Source organism: Chelonia mydas, chromosome 9 (assembly GCF_015237465.2).
Source record: "Chelonia mydas isolate rCheMyd1 chromosome 9, rCheMyd1.pri.v2, whole genome shotgun sequence".
NCBI lineage: Eukaryota > Metazoa > Chordata > Testudines > Cheloniidae > Chelonia > Chelonia mydas.
Window position 1 is genome coordinate 60,353,102 of NC_057855.1, and position 19,781 is coordinate 60,372,882.

Here is a 19,781-nt window from a genome sequence, read left to right on the forward strand (position 1 = left end):
ACCTTCCCTTTCCAAAATAAGACCAGAGGTGGGTGGAGAAGAGGGAAGGACGTAATCTGAGGGTTTGTTCAAACAAACCCTTAGCTCGCAGCAAGCTGGGGTGTAAATCTACCCCGCACTAGCCTGCTGCATGATGAGCATCTACGTGGACCCTGCTGCCATGCACTAAAAGTTCCCTAGTGCACTTTCTTCACCTACCTTACTTTGAAACACGAGTAGGTCAAAGTGCACAGAGGAAGCGTTAATTCGCAGCAGCAGGGTCCACACAGACAGGCAGGCTAGCGAGTGGTAGAGTCACACCCTAGCTTGCTGTAAAACTAAGCGTTCGACTAGACAAACCCTCGGATTTTTCAAGCTTGGGTCTCTCCGGGGTTTCTTGACATGTGTCAGTCTCACATGTGTTGCCTCGTGCAAGAGACTGAAGCAAGCAGCCTGGTGCAAACCACTCACCTTTTCTTCCCAGAGCACAGGCCAGTTCACTACCCAAGAAGCCGCCGCCAATAATGGTGATGGACTTGACTTCTCTTGAAATCTTTTCTAGAGCTCTGAAGTCCTCAATCTGTAAGAAGATTTATTTCCATTTCAGATGCCCCGGTCAGTGACAACAGCAGAGAGCATTTTGCTCTAGATCCTGCCTCCAAATGATTTTGAACATGAGGAAATTGGTCCCACACTCTCTGGGCTAAGAGTCAGCTGTACATATTTCCCCTTCTGTACTTTCAGCAGTAACTCTTGAATTTCCACTGCAGTCTGATTTGATCCACCTGCAGAGATCCAGAGCACAAAGAGATCCTTCCCACTCCTGGGGTGAACCATCTCCTCATAACAATTCCCCTCCAGCCAAGAAGCCCAATTAACGGTGCTGCAAATGGGCCTCCACGTATAGCCCTAAAGCAACCTCGAACCATGTTGCCCACCTTCTCCCTTCCCCAGCTGAGCACGTCAACCTCACCAGGCACTCAGCAGGAGTTCAGGACTAAAAACTGGTCTGCTAATTGGTAGCACACAGCACGGCTCCTTAGCACTGGTTCAGTGACTGAACTAGAAAAGAGCCTCAACTTCCTCCCATTTATATTTCAAAACACCACCAACACCGGGGGGGGGTGGGGTACGGGGTGTTCGCAGTACTGCTTCCCTTACTTCTGTGCTGCTGTTGGTGGTGATGCTGCCTTCAGAGCTGGGCAGCTGGAGAGCGGCAGCTGCTGGCCAGGATGCCAGCTCTGAAGGCAGAGCCACAGCCAGCAGCAGCGCAGAAGTAAGGATGGCACGGTACGATATGGTATTGCCATCCGTACTTCTGCACTGCTGCTGGTGGGGCACTGCCTTCAGAGCTGGGCACCCGGCCAACGGCCACTGCTCTCCTGCCATTCAGCTCTGAAGGCAGCACAGAAGTAAGGGTGGCAATACTGTGACCCCTTTATAACTCCCTTTTGGATCAGCACCCCAATTTGAGAAATGCTGGTCTCCCCCGTGAAATCTGCATAGCATAGGGTAAAAGCACACAAAAGACCAGATTTCACGGTCTGTGACATGTTTTTCATGACTGTGAATTTGGTAGGGCCCTACTTATAAAGCATGCTGCCCTTGATGAAGGAAGAACAGAACTGTATACAGGAAAGGCCTCTGCAAGCAGGGATGAGATGCTTCCCAGGACACATGCACCATACTGGGGTTAAGGAGAGGGAAGCATGAGCCAAGGAGGTAACTTTCCACCCCCCATCCACATTTAGTTACTATTGAAACTGAAATTTCTGTGCATGTGCAACGGTCTACCAAAGCTAGCTGGTCACGTGGTTAGTGGAATCTTCCTAGACTTTTAAATCCTCTGCTCTAATCCATCTGGGCCGGAGAAGACAGGGGCAGAATGCTTTTGTGCTTATTGCACTGGCTTGGGAATCAGGATACCTTGACTCAATCAATACAGCTGTGGGAAAATAATTTACCCTTATTGTGCCTAATTTGTACTCCCAATCTAATCTAATCTAAGGATAACCCCACCCTTTCCCTTCTAGGGGTTGGAGAGTGCTCAATTCGTTATTGCATGTGAAATGCTTGGGAGATACGAGAAAGTCCTATGCCTAATTTATCTCTAAAATCCTGAAGCGAGGGCTCTAATTTCCTGGGGACAAAGTGCTGGGATGCTAACACAGCTACCCTGTTAGCTCGTTTGTGGCCAGCAAAGCCGTATGAGGGACCTTCTAGTTACTAATTGAGGCCAGTCCCTGATGGGCAAGATCGGTTAAGAATCCGAGTCAGCGCAGAGTTAACACAGGCTGAGGGTAACAGACCCCATCGTGACAGGCTTCACAGAGCACACAAGGAAAAAAGCCCCTTGGATTACCTTGCGGAACAGCGTCAGCCTTCGTTGCACATCTTTCCCTGCTCTCTCGATTGCAGGAAGATTCCTTGGGGAACCACCTGATAACAGGAAGAGAGACAACTAGCAACACAACACTCAGGTGAGAGCACTGGCCCTCCAGGCAAAGCTGTAGAATCTGGGTTTGGGCTCCTACTGCTGCGGAACTTACTCCAACCCCTACCAGACAGACAGACACAGACACATTCATGTACATCTCAGCTCTGTTCAAAACACAGGGTTCAAAAGAAATCAGTATTGTCAAATGGGACAAGGACAATTGACAAGCTCATCAGCGGGTATGAACGACACTGAAGAGCTCAAAATAATAGAGCACAGTAAATGTCAAACGTGGCCAAATACAACCCATCTGATGTATTTACACAGCCTCCAGGACATTCAGAACATGAAGAATCTTTGCATGCGGGGGTTGGGGTGGGGGGAGAGTACTCATACGTTTCCAGCCCTTCTGTTTGTGAAGAAACTTTTCTAAATGTGCCTCAAGTGTAACCAATGCAGGGATGTCTGCCTGAGTCTGCAGACAGCCTGAAACAAGCATTCAGAAGGATGGACTCCCTTGTCCTCCATTAATCTCATTGGGATGTTAACTATAGCCATAAAGCAGAGGTCCCCAAACTGCAGGGCACACCAGGGGGTGTGGACCAAAGTTCAGGGGGGCGGGGAGGGAGTGCCACCCACCAGCTCCGCTCCTGACCCTAGCCCCACATCCAGGGCCCCGGCTGCCAGGCCTGCGCGCCCAGGGCTCCACTCCTGGCCACGTCCCTGCCCCTAGCCGTAGTCCCAGCCTCGACCCTCTTACCTCTGTATGCATCCCGCCCTGCTCCCGGAGCCACGTCCCCACAGGGTGGGGGCGGAAACAGGTAAGCGGTGGTGAGAGAGAAAGTCTGGGGACCTCTTCCATAGAGCTAACTGTGGTATTTATTTTATTCAGCAGTAACACAAGGAACCTACAGGCCTGTCCCCTGTAAAACATCAGCTTCAGGCCTATGAAGTTTGGCACAGGTAAATGGCCTAATTGTCACCCCTAAGCTTTGGGGAACTGGGAACAGAGTGTGTAAGGGGGAAGTTTGTCCATAATGACACCAGCCAACCACAGGAACATGAGCTAACACCAGCTTTTAGATATTTTAGAATGGGAACATCTGCAGATGTCTGACCACAAGACTGCCATGGCAATGAACTGACATATATGATACGGAGATCATTAATGTACTAACCTATAGGAGAGGGGCACCCCAACATTAGTAAGGTGAGGAAATACAAACAAGGAAGAGGGGAGAAACCCCTACTGAATATGCATTACACAGAGTGGCATAAGCATATAACATATTATACAAGTTGTAGCCCATCCTATATGCGGGGTGAGAGAGAGATGGGAGGTGCCAGGACGATGGCCACTGGTGACGGTGAGGAAGGTGATGGTGATGAGGAAGATAATGGCTAACATTTCAGGTTGTTCTGCAAGGGAAGGAGAGAGTCTGGATGTGCAGATGGACATTCTGTATTCTCTCTACCTACCTTGCTGGGTTAGAGTTTGGGACTTTGCTAAATGTATTAACAAACTACTGTAAATATAGAGGGGTTCCTAAAGTGTGAGTGTTGCAACTGTGCACGTCAGGGCTCCCCCTGAACAGTAATTTTAATAATAACGGGGCTGATTTTGGGACAAGAACCTTTCAAACCTCAGAGCGATAACTGGGAATTCTTAAGTAACCAATATAATACATACATAATCTGTAGATAGGGCTATTTAACTCTAAACCCTTACAATGACACCCTGAATGTCAATGTTAGCCATTTCAGTGCTAACCATTTTAGTGGAAGGGAGTGGCAACAGCTTCAGGGAGGAAATTAAAGGGAGAGGAAAAAAGAAGGAAAACCAGGAAAGACGTAGAGAAAGCCAGGAATGAGAATTGGGAAGGAACAGAACACACGGCAGAAAGATGATTTTCCCACTAAGTAACACTAAAGGTGGCAAGGTACTGAACAAATAATAGATAAGGTAACAACAAACAGTTTCGTTACTACCTAAAGATCATATTCCACACTTACCATGAGGGGTGAAGGTGGGAGGTTGCACAATCATGGGTGATCTCCCATGAACTCTGTCCTAACGTCACACCCTGGCCCACTGACCATGACAAAAAAGGGAATCCAGCCCTCTCCACCAGATGAGTTTGCAAGCCGGGACTAAGAATCATAGGCTATAGCAGCAATGCCCCACTACAGAGGGGATCGGAGCTAGATTCTCCCCATCACTCCTCAGGCAGGCAGGACCTTGAGCCTTGCTTGGCACTCAGAGCCTTATCATAGAATCATAGAATATCAGGGTTGGAAGGGGCCTTAGGAGGTCATCTAGTCCAACCCCCACTCAAAGCAGGACCAATCCCCAACTAAATCATCCCAGCCAGGGATTTGTCAAGCCTGACCTTAAAAAGCTCTAAGGAAGGAGATTCTACCACCTCCCTAGGTAACCCATTCCAGTGCTTCACCACCCTCCTAGTGAAAAAGTTTTTCCTAATAGCCAACCTAAACCTCCCCCACTGCAACTTGAGACCATTACTACTTGTTCATCATCTGCTACCACTAAGAACAGTGTAGATCCATCCTCTTTCGAACCACCTCTCAGGTAGTTGAAAGCAGCTATCAAATCCCCCCTCATTCTTCTCTTCTGCAGACTAAATAATCCCAGTTCCCTCAGCCTCTCCTCATAAGTCACGTTGTCATAAATATACAGCTAAGGGTAGCATAAAATCCCTCCTTTACCTGTAAGGGATTAAGAATATCAAATAACCTGGTTGGCACCTTACCAAAAGGACCAATAAGAGAAGAAGATACTTTCAAATCTGTGGGGGAAGGTTTTGTTTGTGCTATTTTGTGTGTGTTCCCTCTTGAGACAAATAAAGAGACCAAGCAGGTAATCCAGCTCCTACTGAAATTATACATCTAAAATTACAGAAATTGTAAGTAATGGCAAGAAAATGCAATAGATTATCTTTTGTTTTAGCTTGTGAATTTTCCCTATGCTAAGAGGGAGGTTTATTCCTGTTTTTTGTAACTTTGAAGTTTTGCTTAGAGGGGGAATCCTCTGTGTTTTAAATCTTATTACCCTGTAAAATTACCTTCCATCCCGATTTTACAGAAGTGAGAAGTGCTTCTTTTACTTTTTTCTTTATGATAAAGTTCTGCTTTTAAGAACCTGATTGGTTTTTAGTATCCTAAAAACCCAAAGGTCTGGTCTGTGCTCACCTTGTTTACCTATTTGGTAGGTATATTATTCTCAAGCCTCCCCAGGAAAGGGTGTGAAGGAGTTTGGGGGGATATTCTGGGGAAACAGGAACTCCAAGAGGTCCTTTTCCTGAACCTTTGTCTAACTCACTTGGTGGTAGAAGCAATACCGTTCAAGGACAAGGAATAATTTGTGCCTTGGGGAAGTTTTTAACCTAAGCTGGTAGAAATAAGCTTAGGGGGTCTTTCATGCGGGTCCCCACATCTGTATCCCAGAGTGGGGAGGGAATCCTGACACATGTGCTCCAGCCCCCTAATCATTTTTGTTGCCCTCTGCTGGACTCTTTCCAATTTTTCCACCCCCTTCTTGTAGTGTGGGACTGGACACAGAACTCCAGATGAGGCTTCACCAATGCCAAATAGAGGGGAACGATCAAGTCCCTCGATCTGCTGGCAATGCATCTAGTTATACAGCCCAAAATGTCGTTAATCTTCTTAGCAAAAGGGCACACTGTTAATTCATATCCAGCTTCTCATCCACTGTAACCCCTAGGTCCTTTTCTGCAGAACTGCTGCCTAGACACTCGGTCCCTAGTCTGTAGCAGTGCTTGGGATTCTTCTGTCCTCAGTGCAGGACTCCGCACTTGTCCTTGTTGAACCTCATCAGATTTCTTTTGGCCCAATCCTCTAATTTGTCTAGGTCCCTCTGTATCCTATCCCTACCCTCCAGCGTATCTACCACTCCTCCCCGTTTAGTGTCATCTGCAAACTTGCTGAGGGTGCAGTCCACGCCATCCTCCAGATCATTAATGAAGATATTGAACAAAAACAGCCCCAGGACCAACCCTTGGGGCACTCCACTTGATACCACTGCCAACTAGACATGGAGCCATTGATCACTACCCGTTGAGCCCCATGATCTAGCCAGCTTTCTATCCACCTTATAGGCCATTCATCCAGCCCATACTTCTTTAACTTGCTGGCAAGAATACTTATGTCAGACTTGAAATGAGAACCTCCTTCCCCATATCTTCTCAGGAGTCAATTCTCAGCTTGCTGGGCATGGCTTAGCATGCCTCCCCTGCTGTCTTGTGGCACAGTCAGAGGAGAACGGAGACATCCCATGATTTCCATGGGATGATTTGGATTGCACTGGACCAGACACAAATTCCCATCAGGCACATCCCTGTCCATGTAACTGTCCTAGACAAGTCTGCTCGGTTCAAGTCCCCATCAGCTGAAGGGTTCTGTATTACTGTCTCAGAGAACAAAGAACCTCGCCAAAATGGTGTATGACATTACCGTCAGCCCAAGAATTAACATGTGAGGGAAAGACGACACACCACGGAACTAACCTGTGGCAATTAAACATTTATCATAGGATATCTGGGTTCCATCATCAAGTTTCACCACATTGCCTCGAACATCCATATGCACCACCTGCAAGGCACAATGCAGAGAGCAGCTCAGGTTTACATGTCCTGTAGCCCTGATCAGTGGGCATAGGCTTATCAGGCAGAGAAACAGTCACAGAAGATACCCTAGCTTGAACAAGGTTTCCCTGTAGAATCTCCCTTTTCTGGAGAAAGGGAGCTGAGGAAGGAGCACGGCTTCAGAACTAAACAAGAGATTTTAACTTGGCCGTAGGTCGAAGCTCAGACTGAACCTTCCCTAGGCTTGTTCCTCTCCATGATCGCTGACTCTCAGGGGAATGCAGATCAGGCACCTGCTATTATTCCACAGGACTGACAGGCTCACTGAAACCAAAGGCCTTCTGGGCTCAGCTACCAGGTGTACAGGGGAGGGAATGGCCAGCCAGGCTCCCTACTCACTCCGACCACGAGACTTGTAAGGAGGCTCCTAAAGCTAACTACACACACCAGCTCAGGGTCAGGTGGTGCTTGGCAGCCTCAGTAACACCCCATTGCCAGGCTTCAGAACTGGAGCTCCAGTCCAAATGTCTGCACAGATGTTTTTAGTACCAGACCACGAGCCTACACCTGTCAACTGGGGCTCAGACTTGCTGCTGTGGGTTTTAAAACGCAGTGTAGATAGACTCTTAGGCTGTAAGCTCTGCTGTTCGTAAAGGGCTGTGTAAATGTATGGCGCTGTAACGCTGATTAACGCTGTACCCACCTTCTTGCCGTTGAGGACGGCCACACCACCATTCTCTATATAAGGCAGATCACGAGCAGGTACGTAGAAAGAAGGCGGCTGGAAATATATACTGTAGAGAAAAAGGGCTTCAATGTACACAGTATCGCTGGTTTTCCCACATTAGCAGCTACTCAATGACTGGAAGAGCACCCACCCATTGAAACCATATGGGAGTCTACAAAGAGAAAAACAACTTCTGATATGGTAACACGCTTCCCCTGCAAATTCCAGAAAGGATTTTGTTTCATAAAACTAGGATGTCTGTACTGTTCAAAACCAATCACTAGTACAGCAATGCTCTACAATGGAGGAAGCCGCACAGGTCTAGTCAAAATTGCACGGAGGTCAGTTTTGCACCACATAATTGCATTACATTCTTTAAGCTCATTTCCTGGAGGTTATACAGTCCAGTTCTTAAGTGTTCAGTATTTTCCCTGAAGACAGAGGAAGATACAGGCTGTAGCATAACGGAGACACACTCATGCTCTGCACGGGCACTTCACCATAACGGTCTCCAGCGCTGCAACATCCTGGGTTTATAGTTTGTTGCTTGGTGCTCCCGATTGACAAGTCTGTGCACAGTCTCAGCGTTTAAAGCCAGGGACTCAGCGTAGTCAGTGTACATAGTGAACTAAGGAGCTCAACAGGGCAGCTTGCAGCTGTTATCTTCAGTACAAAGATGTGGCTCTTGGAAACCATGTATACCAGCATACAGTGCTCCTGGAGCAGTCTAGCCACAATGCACGGCGGGATGCGTATTCTCAATAGGCTGTCCATCCATAGTGAAGATAAGTGCATGGAAAGCTGCTCCATTTTAAGCCCGGTGGCTTTCACGCACCTAAGCAGGTTGCCAGTGACTCCCAGATGAGCATAGTTTGGACACTCAAAGTGTCATTAAGCAATTAATTCAATTCCCATTAATCACTGCATGCAGATGGCACATACCTTCTCTCTTTGCCATTCCACTGTTTGAATCGCAGAGTCTCCGTGACATTTGGATCCTCTGAAAACCACAGTTCTTTGGAAAGAGGAGGACGCATATATGGCAGGTCAGGATCTTCAGAAACAATCAGCACCTTTAATATGGGAAATCATTAACAACCTCAACTATGTTTACAAGTTGAGAATGGCAGAATGAAATGTACAAGCTCTAAAGGGAGCACATCATCTGGCTTTAGACATGCGCCATTCTAGAGTAGAGCCGTGCACATCCCTTACCCTAGCCCCAGGATCACGAGCTCGAATGGATCGAGCAGCAGCAAAAGCAGCAGTGCCTCCACCGATTAGCAGGAAAGGAGCATGGGATGGACATTCAGGGCGAGCACTCGGATCTGTCTCTGGAGCTGCAAAGCAACAGATCAGACAGCCTGTTGTGAATACAGCAACAAAGCTCCACCAGGAACACTGCCTGCCCCCAAACAGCAGAAGGAAAACATTCACCCTTGAAAGAATCATGACATCCTTTGGATTTCAAATACTGGTAACTCTCTTTGGTGGACTGCTGTCCCATAGATATTCACTAAAGGCTGCTCTCTCCCATCCCCTCACCCAGAGGATGGCTTCTCAAATCCCGCATGACATTCTGGGAGACACTACCCTCACCAAGAAGCAGCCTGAAACAATGAAGGACGTTGATGTGTAGTTAGCATCAGAAGAGATACTATGAGCTGTACCTCACGAAAGCTTATGCTCAAATAAATTTGTTAGTCTCTAAGGTGCCACAAGTCCTCCTTTTCTTTTTGCGGATACAGACTAACACGGCTGCTACTCTGAAACCTATGGAAAAACGGCTTCTTAACTCAGCATACCTAGCTCCCTGTACGTGCCAGTCAGGCCTGCTAAATTTAGTGACTAAATCAAGTTTTTAACCCAGATACCCTGCAGAGCCAACACATCTAAGAGGCACAGCAGAGGATTCTGGAAAGAACAAAAGAATCCAATAAGATAAGCCTGACAACGGAAGCTGTGCTCACTCACCTCCCTGCTCAGCTGTTGTCAACCCCTGCTCTGCTGTTAAAAAAGAGAGAGAGAGAGAGAGAGAGAGAGAGAGAGAGAGAGAGAGAGAGAGTGTTCGTTAAAGGAACCTTCATAATGAGGTTGAACTATAACCCCATTGGGACATCCTGTTATTAGGCATCAAATGGAGTTGCTTACTCATTTGAGCATTGCTACTGCTCTTAGCTGTAGACTGCTATTCAAACGTTCATCAAGGCTCCTGTTGTATTTATAACACCTCCATTAAAAAAAGCTCTGCTTAAATGCACATAGCTGGGTGAAGTGGCTGCAGCACATTCAAGGACCCACAAAGTTTATTGTTGGCACTCAACGTGCAACTTTAAAAGCTTCAGATTCTCCTTATAGCTCAAGATAGTAGTTTATTCCAGACAAAGCATCAAAGATTCAATGTCTTTGAACCCCACAGGATCAAACAACTGGTTAGTGCTGAGCAAGTGAAGTACTGCAACATCTGTGTAAGTTACGCAGCCTGCAAAATGCTCAAACACCAGGGAGATGAGGCTACTAGAGTTTGAAAAATGCCAAATTCCAAGTGGTTGCTTTGTTTAAATCTCTGATGTAGGAAATCTTTACATTTTAAGACCAGAATCACTTACAGGCAGGATCAAAATTTCGCTCTTGCCATTTAGTGCACAGCTTGCAAGTAATCCAAAGACATGGAATACTTGAAACCACCAGGAAAAAATCCTGGGGGACATTTTCTTTTACTCATATACTGAGATGGAGACCAGCTCATAGGAATGTGTTTCTCCTACACACATTCAAACCCTGTTTTAAGGAACATATGACTATCCTGCATACAGAAATAAAACCAAGTTCAAGTTACCAGGGTGATTCCTGGATTCCTTCCCATCTGTTGTGGCCTGGGAGGCAGCACCCTCTTCTGGAAGAGACAAGATACTAGACTTAATTCAGCAAGGTGCAAACAAACAAGAATGTACTTGGGAAGCCACAATTCAGAGTTAATCTCTGGATTCCTCAGAATCAGCAAGCTCCCCTCAATGAAGGTGGTAGAGCTTCTAGTGAGTAACAGCCTCTGTCATTAGACTGCTGTTCCAACATTTAACCTAGAAAGTTCTCTCCCCCAACCCCAGCTCTGGCTTAGATCTGCTGTCGTCCAAGTTATTGGTCTCAATACCAGGGTAACTGGTGAAATTCACTGGCGTGTGATGCAGGAGATCAGACTAGATGATCTAATGGTATCTTCTGGCTTTAATCTACAAATCCTCCAAAATGCAGTGAATCTCCAGCTTTTTCTTCCTGTTAGCTTCATAAGAGAGCACTTCTCATGGACCTACCCCTCACTTCCCAGGACAAGTCCCCATCGGCCAGTTCTCAAGAGGTTTCATTCTTTGGCCCAGAAGAAGTCTACAGACCGCAGTTTTGAGAAGTGATGCTCTAAAAGATGTGCGAGGGCCTTTGTGTCAAGCTGCCATTTCAGCAGCAGTTTGAGACACCTGACAGTATAAAAATTAAACTGGGAAATGTAATTGTGCAAATATAGTTTCTGAAATGGAAAATAAGTTGGAAGTGGCTCTTGGACCACGAAGTGCTGCTGGGTTCACAAAGTGATGGAAGGGGACGATCTACAAAATCCAGGAAACTTGAAATATGGTTAAGTTTGGGATTTTTTTGTTTTGTTTTTACAGTGCTACCAGAAGGCCAAGAAAAGAGGTTTAGAAACTTCCCTATGCTTTCCTCTTGCCCTTTTACAGAGAGCCATTTGGATGGCTAGCACCACTGTGCATGCTTGAAGGCACAAGGCTGAGCGTACCAAAGGCTTACACACCAACGGCTGACGAGTGCTCTCCTGCCCTGGCTTAGTGCTACATGGGGCTTTGAAGAGTGTTTTGTCCAGTCTAGTTTTAGATGTCCCAAGTGATCACTTTTAAGAAAAACCCTTTCTTCTGAGACTCTTAAAACTGGGATATAGCTCGTAGCTATGGTAGGCTATTACCCACCAGAGGTGGACTTTACGTCTTGGGATTTCATAGCCATTGCTTCAATGCGGTCATTGAATCTCTCTCTGTCTTCTTTCAGCGTCTTGTACACCTGGAGAGGAGAAAAGTGGATGGCAGTTACGCATCTACCACGTGCATATCACTGCATCAATGTAACATTGTGCTTCAACTCATTGATAGGCTTTTGTCCACTCTGCTCGCTCAGAAGAGCCATCAATTAAACAAATGAAGCAAAATGCAGCTCACTGTTAAAAGAGAACACATGCATGTGTAGGTAAGTCTACAAAATAATGCATCTAGCGGAGGAATCTCAGATTCCTCCACTGTTCTATTCATGAGACTTCGCTGTCTGGGTGCATTCCTAATCGTGGACTGAGGATTTCTGCAGATGTCTGGGAGTCGAGCTGAAGATTTGTTCCAAGATGAACTCTATTTGTATGGGCCTTGCCACAAAGGCAACACACCTAATACAGACTCCCTCTAGGCTCTTTGCAAGGGCAGGCCATGGCAGGACAAGCGCGATTGGGTCTGCAGAAAGCTATTCTGGAGCAGAGAAGGAAGACCGCAAGACAGGATGTACACAAAGCTGCAGCAAGAAAAAGCAGACAGAAAGCAAAACAGCTCCCAGCTGCACAGCAGAAGAGCACAGCAGAGCCTGGACTAGCTGGATAGGGCTCCAAAGCGGCAAACCAGAGTCTAACTGGGGAAGATGGCAACAACTGCTGAGTAGGACCATTCATATCTACGATGGAGAAGACCCCTGAGCATGGAACAGAGTTGGGAGACGCCAGGAGACAACTGCCTTGTAACCCCCTCATTTTTGTTCTCTATTTGGAAAGAGAATGAGGAGAAATTCTGGCTGGAGAACTGCAACATGTACCCTAGGCCAATGGGGTGAAGGAAGAGGACAACAAGGTGATGGTTTTTTGCTTGTTTGTGGGGAGACACTGCTCAGTTAAAGATGGTAGAACACAATGAAACACAAAAATTCACTGTCTTCAGAGGAGGAGTGAAATATTCAAGCCTTCCCCAAATACTGTAAAGCCTACACATTTAATGCTAGAGACCCAAGTCATCTTAATCTGTCTAGTGGCTTCCTACCTGTAAAAATCAGCACCACAAAAAGCATAGGTACTGAGAGTTTGACCTTCTACAACAGGAATTATACTGTGATTAAAGAATACTGGTTGAAGCAGCAAAGATGCCCAACTTTGACAGAGCTAAATCCTTTTTGATTCATGGTCTTAACAAGGCAAAAATAGAGTATGTCTCTTTCATTTAGGAGAAAACATTGGGTAAAGGCCTGGCAGCGTGACTGGCTTGGAATGTGCAATGGTCCCTGTCAGTTAGGACTTGAGAGTCATTCTGAGTCTCAACGAGGGAGAAACGTATTTTTATAGTTCTTGGTGGAAAGACAAAATCTTCCAGAAAAAGCAGAGATCCAAGGAACTACTTGAGTCCCAAGACAAGGAAAACTTGTAGGGAATTGAGCCTTGTGTAGGCTAGCATTTAAAGGCATGAGGTTAGCAAGTTTAAAATCACACACCTTTAAATCCTAATCTAGACAAGGGCCTTGGAGGCTCTGAAATAACTCAATTTAACTGTCTTGGCTTAGAAAAGAATCCACATGAGATCTTTTAAACATCTCTCAGACACTTCTAGGGTCAGCAGGTAAGATGTCAGTGTCAGCACATCCATGGAAGGGAAGCATGGATTTTTGTCAGGAACTTGATACTAAACACCTGGAACCTCTTTCAGCTGAGCATCTTTCCCCACGAAGATATGTGGAGACCTCAGGAAAATGATAGGAGAGCACAAGCTGTATTCTGGGGAGACTTTTATTCAGAGAACATATATGGAGGATATATTCCGAAACCAGTTTTCAAAAACTCCCATGTGCATGGGGAGGGGAAGAGAAAGGGACATTCTGGAAGTGGATCGTAGCAAGGTATTCCACCCTCCTACTCCCCATCAGAGAACTAATAAATAAAAGGGAAGCAAATTAACTGTCTGAAAGTATTCCCTAGCCTCGTGTGATTACGTAAATCCGACATGCATTGCATCTCTCGTAATGCTCTAAGGAAAAGCAACTGCTACAATTTAACATACAATAATTAGATACCACGTTTTGGACCCTTCTCAGAGGACATTAAAACAGCATACAAACTTGGATCTTTGCAATGTGCAACGTGTCACTTTAAATTCAAAGTCAGGGCAACTAAAGTTGCAACGGCAAAAACCAAATGACACTGAAGACATTTAACAGTTTATTAGCAAAATATTATGAGATCCAAACTCTGTTTAAAATGAAGTTAACTATTCTCTTGAGGTTTTGGCATCGCTCCTACTGCCTACACAGTTCAAACTTTACTTATCTCCAAGATTAAGCTTTGCATAGTGAAGCAAGGTAAAGTCTCAAATGAAATCTGAATGATTTCAATCTTAATGCAGAACATGAATAAAAAGCAGAGGCAGACAAAAGCATATCTCTGGGATAGAAGCAAAATTTCAAGCATAATAGAAGTACTGTTTGAGAAGAATTAGCATAAAACATTTTAAACTGTTACTTGTAATCAACTGTACAAACCCAAGGTTTGTAAACCTACCTCTGTGTTTTAGAGAGAAGAAGAATAGTGTGAAGTTGAGAAATTAGTTAAAAAGGCAGCATACAACAAATCAAAATCTGACCATTCAGGAAAGCAGATACATATAGGTGCACATATTAGATTGAAACACTTCAGGCACTACCTCTGGATAGGTTTTCCAAAGGGACACTGCTAAGTACTTATAATAAAAAAACAAAGCTACCCTCTTAGCTATTTGGCAGAAGTGCTTTATTTAATGCTCCTTCTGTAGCATAATTACAAAAGTAGGTAAATGGATTGCCCCTGTTTTTCTAATGGAGCTTGAAGTTAGTGGGTTACTTCCTTATTTGTAAGCTTGGAAGGATTAAATCATCAGTATATGTTGGTGAACGTCTATTTCACCATACATGCAACCAAAGTATTTCCACAGATAACTGAAATATACAGATAGGCAAAGACAAATGCTGCTTGAGAACTAAGAGTCTGCTTTAAGGATATTTACTTGGTATACTTTGATGTAATGTTGACAACTTGTGTTTTAACATATATAAAGTTTTAATTTTTGAATATCAATATCTATCATTAAGAAAAATATTATCTGGGCACCCCATAATTTTGTACAACTGTGAAAATTTGAAATGACAAAATTGGGAAAAATGCTTAAAAATAAACATTTATATTATGGGTCAAAATTATAAAAAATGAAAATCAAATTTTGCCAAGCCTATTTATTTGTACACCAGCTCAATGATGTCAGCATAAATCTGGTAATGTGACTCGTTAATTAACTTTGCTTCCCTGCTGGCAATGAAGAAAAGCAAAAGACACAGTCAGTCCTACACAAGCTCTGGCTATTTTGACTTTAGATATTCAGTGTAAAAAAATTAAACTCAGCAGGAAGTTTCCCCGTCAGAGACTTGAATTGTGTGGACAGATCAAATTTGGAGTTGTAATGCTATTTGACAATGTCCCTTTAAATAAAACCGCAGAGAGGACACTTATCAGAGGATTTAGTTAAGTTATATGACTAACTGGATATTAGACATATGAGAGGCACAAAGATTTGAATCATGCCAGGGTATCCCCCACCCACCCTCCCACTAAAATGCATTTAGTTCAATCATCTTACATAAGCTCCTGCCCCAGTGACTGTTCCTCCTACAATTAAGTAGTACACTAGGTTGTTGCCATCTTTCCCAGGAACACCTGTAGACGTTAGAGATCTAGATGGGGGTCTTAGATGATGACACTGCAAAACTGTAGGTGAAGACAGGCAACGAAAGAAAAGAGAAGGAAAGAGTACTGAATATTAATGAGGACACTTCATCAAACAGCTCTTGGCGAAGCAGGGTTCGTTTTCAGTTACCTTTTTGGTCAAAAGAAGCGTGGCTAATACATATTTATCATTTCAGGACTTATATACTATGAAAGCCTCTTCCCTTTTTTATGACCATATTCATTTCAAAGTGGACATAACATCCTCTAACCAGAAAGGCTCCTCTCTGATGCGGTGTCTGCTTTCCTGTGTGCAGCTGGGGAAGGAGCTGGGCATGTGTCTCTCTCAAGGAAGATCAATTCACACGCCGGGCTCACTTTTTAGTTGGATTCTGAGTTTTACTGAAGTTTTCCAGCAGGAAAGAAGACTAGGCAGACAAGCAGCTTACCCCCCAGGCCACATGCTTACTCCATGGTTTTTCCACATTAGAACACGGGTCTTACTGTTCCCAGCCCTTTGTTCTAACAACTTTTCCACAGAATTTCCTTGCTAGATAAGCCCTCCTAAAGGAGGACGCAATGTAACATGTGGTTCTACTCCCCAAGGAAGCTTTTCACATTCAGGAAGCTCCTGAGTGGCAGACTTATTTATTCTAAAATTTGATGGGGGGAATTATTTGACATTTCCCCATTTAGGTGCTCTACTTCCTGGCTGCAGCTCCATGACAGAGGTCAGATCACATTTGCCAGGCAGTTGGAGCTGGCATCTCTGAATTGGGGAGGAGGGTGGCAGGGCATACCTGAGAGCCAAAGGAATAGGTAAAACACATTTCTCCCCCAAATTTAAAAAACATAAATAAAAAGTTCTATTTCTCAGGCTCCGCCTGTACGTGAAGAGTTTTGTTAAGGTAAAATCAGGGCAATAGCCACACTAAGTGTTTGATGTTTTAAATCAAGACTATCAACTGTAGATAAAAACGTACACAATGCTTCCCTGTAAGAAACAGAACTTCAAAAGGGTAGATTCATATTCCTTAAAATGGAACCTCTCCATTACTAAACACTATTTGTGTCTTGAATTCACTCTGCCTTGGAACCTGATTTACCACCTCAGCCTAGCTGAACCATTTTGCTCTTTTTCCATTACCTAAGGGGAGGTTAAAAGAGGTCTATAAATATCAGAGTGGGACAAATGCAGAACTTAAACTTTGAAATGAAAAAAGAAATTTGGCAAGCAATGGCCTGATTAAGTTTGTTGCTCAAAAGATAAACCATCAGAACTATGTGCTAATTATCACATACAAGATAACAGACAGAACTGTGGTTAATCACAGGATATAGAAAATAATGTTTTTCTAGTAAAGACAAAGGGTAACTGAAATGACAAGAGAAAATACTGGTTAATTTGCAGCCAGTTCCAGTTTGGACATTAGATTCCTAGGAATTTTTCCAAAGCGGGAAAGAACAGCAGAGATAAGAGGCAAAGGAGGCAAGAGAACGTAATCATTTAACAGGAACTGTGTTGCAGCTTCTTTCATGAACTGCCTTTCTACTTACATATGCACCTGCTCCTAACGTTGATAAGCCCACAATAAGGACAAAAGCAGAACTATCGCCTTTGTCCCCAGGTGCACCAGAGCTAGCCATTTGTCTGCTCATCTGTAGTTTTAAGGGAACATTCCATCGCTGCAACAAGTTGCCTAAGGAACACAATTTTTTTTAAACAAAACACAAAGTATTGTCAATACATAGTAATGTTTTCAGGTATAGTAATTAACTGTATTATAAAGCCAAGTAAATCACCCATATTTGACTGACCCTAGTGACTTATTTTGTGCTAAAGCGAAACCACTACACTAAGTTTGAGATCCCACCTCCTCCCATTCAAACAGCAGAAAATGGAACTGCTACTATACTCAGTCTTCGGAATTGGTACTCAAACTTCCCTCACGGCCCCCAGTTATTGAATGCAGTACTGCCCCAGTAGCATGTTCACAGAAGAGGGATTTCCAGCAGAATTTAGACCCTGTCCATACTGGGATCAAACTCTCAGCTGCACATGCTGGGGGTCAGCAGGGTTCCCCTGCAACCAGTGAGTAGTTCTGTGAACTCTGGAAGTCAAGCTCCCCCTCTCGCCCGCCCCCAAGCTCTCCAAGAATTTATAGATGGTTCTAAGGCCTGGTCTACATGCCAAAGTTAGGCTGATGCAAGTCACCTTGTGTCAACTTATTTGTGCATGTGTCTACATTTAAATTAGTCTCCAGCCGACATCAGTGCCCCATTACAGTGACACAGTAAGACCACCTTCTGAACGGTGTTGAGCCATGGTTGAACTACTGAGGTTGATAGCACCGCATGAACTATGTTGACCCTAACAGTCCTCCATCACCTATCCCACAATTCCCCATTCCCTGTGACAGTGATTACAATTGTGACCACGGTGAACTCCACTGACCAGGGGTCAGAGACCAAAAGCCACTCCCCTTAAAGTCTCCTGCATATTTCTGAAATGCCTTTTCCTGATGGCCCACCTTGGCAAGTACACCTAGCAGCTCACCCTTGCTGTATGCAATTGCCCAACCAACCATGCTGGCTCCATGCGCCAGAAACACTCCTGACTGGAGTACACGGGAGGTGTTGCAACTCCTGCGCCTATGGGGAGAAGAGGCTGTGCAAGCACTGCTATGGACCAGACACAGAATTGTGGATACCTGCAAAGAGAGGCACAGGGGCATGCAGGCAAAGGGGTATGGCAGGGACTGCGTGAAAGCAAAGGAACTTTGCCAGGCACACCACAAGGCCAGAGAGGCCAACAATTGATCTGGTGCGGAGCCGCAGACCTGCCGCTTCTACAATGAGCTGCATGCCATACTTGGCAGAGGTCCCAGTAGTGTACCACAGACCACAATGGATACCTCAGAGGAGCCCGAGACAGAGCCCCCTGCCATGAACAGCAAGGAGGAAGACAGGAGTTAGGGGAGAGGCAGCTGGGGAGGAGCCTAGCCATGTCATTAGCCAGGACCTGCCTGACCAGTCTAGCCAGTCCTGCCAGCCAAACATGGATGAGCCTGCTGAAGGGGAAGGGACCTCAGGTAAGCACAGGCATGTATTTTTCCTTACAATGTTTAAATTTAAAGATGGCGCCCGGTCCATCCCCAAGTCAAGACAAAGGTATCAACTTTTCATTGTTCTACTCAGACTAGAAGAGTTAGTGGCACAACAAACAGAGGTAGAGTTGGCATCTGCTTTTCATTCCCCTGTTGGGCTCGGTGGGGGGGTAGGGTGAGCCATGCAGGGCAGTTTGGTTTTATGTACATAGGGGTGTCCCTCAATGAAACGTTCACGGAGATACTCTGCAATCCTCTGCCGAAGGTTTTAGGGATAGCTGCCTTATTTCTTCCTCAGTGGTAGGATGCTTTCCCGCACTGCTCTGTGATGAATTCAGCTGGCACCACTGCAGTAAACAAGCTAATAGCACACAGACCCAGGTGGCTTCAGGACGCCAGTAGCAGCTGCTCCCTCTGTGTCTTTGTTACGCTCTGCAGTGAGATACCAGCTAAAACCTCCACTGCCTGTGGAAAACAGAGCCAGTACTCAGTGCCACTGCTCCACGCTCCCACCCTTAGAATAGGGACTGAAATTTTATTGTTTCATGCAATCGAAATTCCTTTCCCTGGTCCCCCTTCCATCTTGCCCTGGATGGGCCATACTCACCATGCCTGGTGCTGGAGAGTGGAGCTGTGCCCAGGCGCTCCATAGCTGAAGTGTCAATAAGCATGTCTATTAAAAGTGTTTATGGGAATAAGGGAAAGGAGTTTTGAATCTTATCTTTCTCTTCCCCTAGTGGCTCTAAATCCTGTGGCACATCTGACTATTTTGTTATCAGCAGATTCTGGCATGGAGGCCTTGAGGGCTGCCCCCTCTGCTCCCATAGAACACCTGACCCTGACAAGGAGGAGAAAGACGACGACCAGGAAGGATATGTCCAGCAAGATCCCGCAAGCCAGTGCTGCATCAGACTGATAAAAAGGGCTTGGAGGGCCAATGTAGCAGAAAGCAAGAGTGAACAGGAGAAAGGCACGAGAATCCCAGCAGGAAAAGGAGAGGGAAATGCATGAGGATGTAATCGGTCTACTCATGCAGCAAACCCAAATGCTGCAGATCCTGGTGAGCTACAAGTCCAGAAATCCCAGACTCCTGACCCTTTGCACTTCTTGGAGAACTCCAGCTCCCTACATACCA

General features: G+C 45.3%; 1 protein-coding gene across 27 annotated transcripts in view; it reads right to left on the reverse strand.

Moving 5' to 3' along the window:
- Nucleotides 1-19,781, reverse strand: part of AIFM1 (apoptosis inducing factor mitochondria associated 1) — a 37,809-nt gene that overhangs the window by 7,708 nt on the left and 10,320 nt on the right. For 3 of the 27 annotated variants that reach the window (XM_037908130.2, XM_027826256.3, XM_043522005.1), the window contains exons 2-11: nt 17,097-17,239; nt 11,740-11,830; nt 10,605-10,661; nt 9,740-9,772; nt 8,981-9,105; nt 8,708-8,838; nt 7,742-7,832; nt 6,961-7,045; nt 2,342-2,418; nt 451-559 (exon numbers count right to left, since the gene is read on the reverse strand). In XM_037908130.2, coding sequence (XP_037764058.1) covers nt 451-559; nt 2,342-2,418; nt 6,961-7,045; nt 7,742-7,832; nt 8,708-8,838; nt 8,981-9,105; nt 9,740-9,772; nt 10,605-10,661; nt 11,740-11,830; nt 17,097-17,239 — 942 coding nt within the window. Of the gene's footprint in view, nt 1-450; nt 560-2,341; nt 2,419-6,960; nt 7,046-7,741; nt 7,833-8,707; nt 8,839-8,980; nt 9,106-9,739; nt 9,773-10,604; nt 10,662-11,739; nt 11,831-15,453; nt 15,582-17,096; nt 17,240-19,781 lie in introns of those variants that run through there. The other 24 variants (XM_037908146.2, XM_037908145.2, XM_037908142.2 and 21 more) reach the window with 19 other exon arrangements.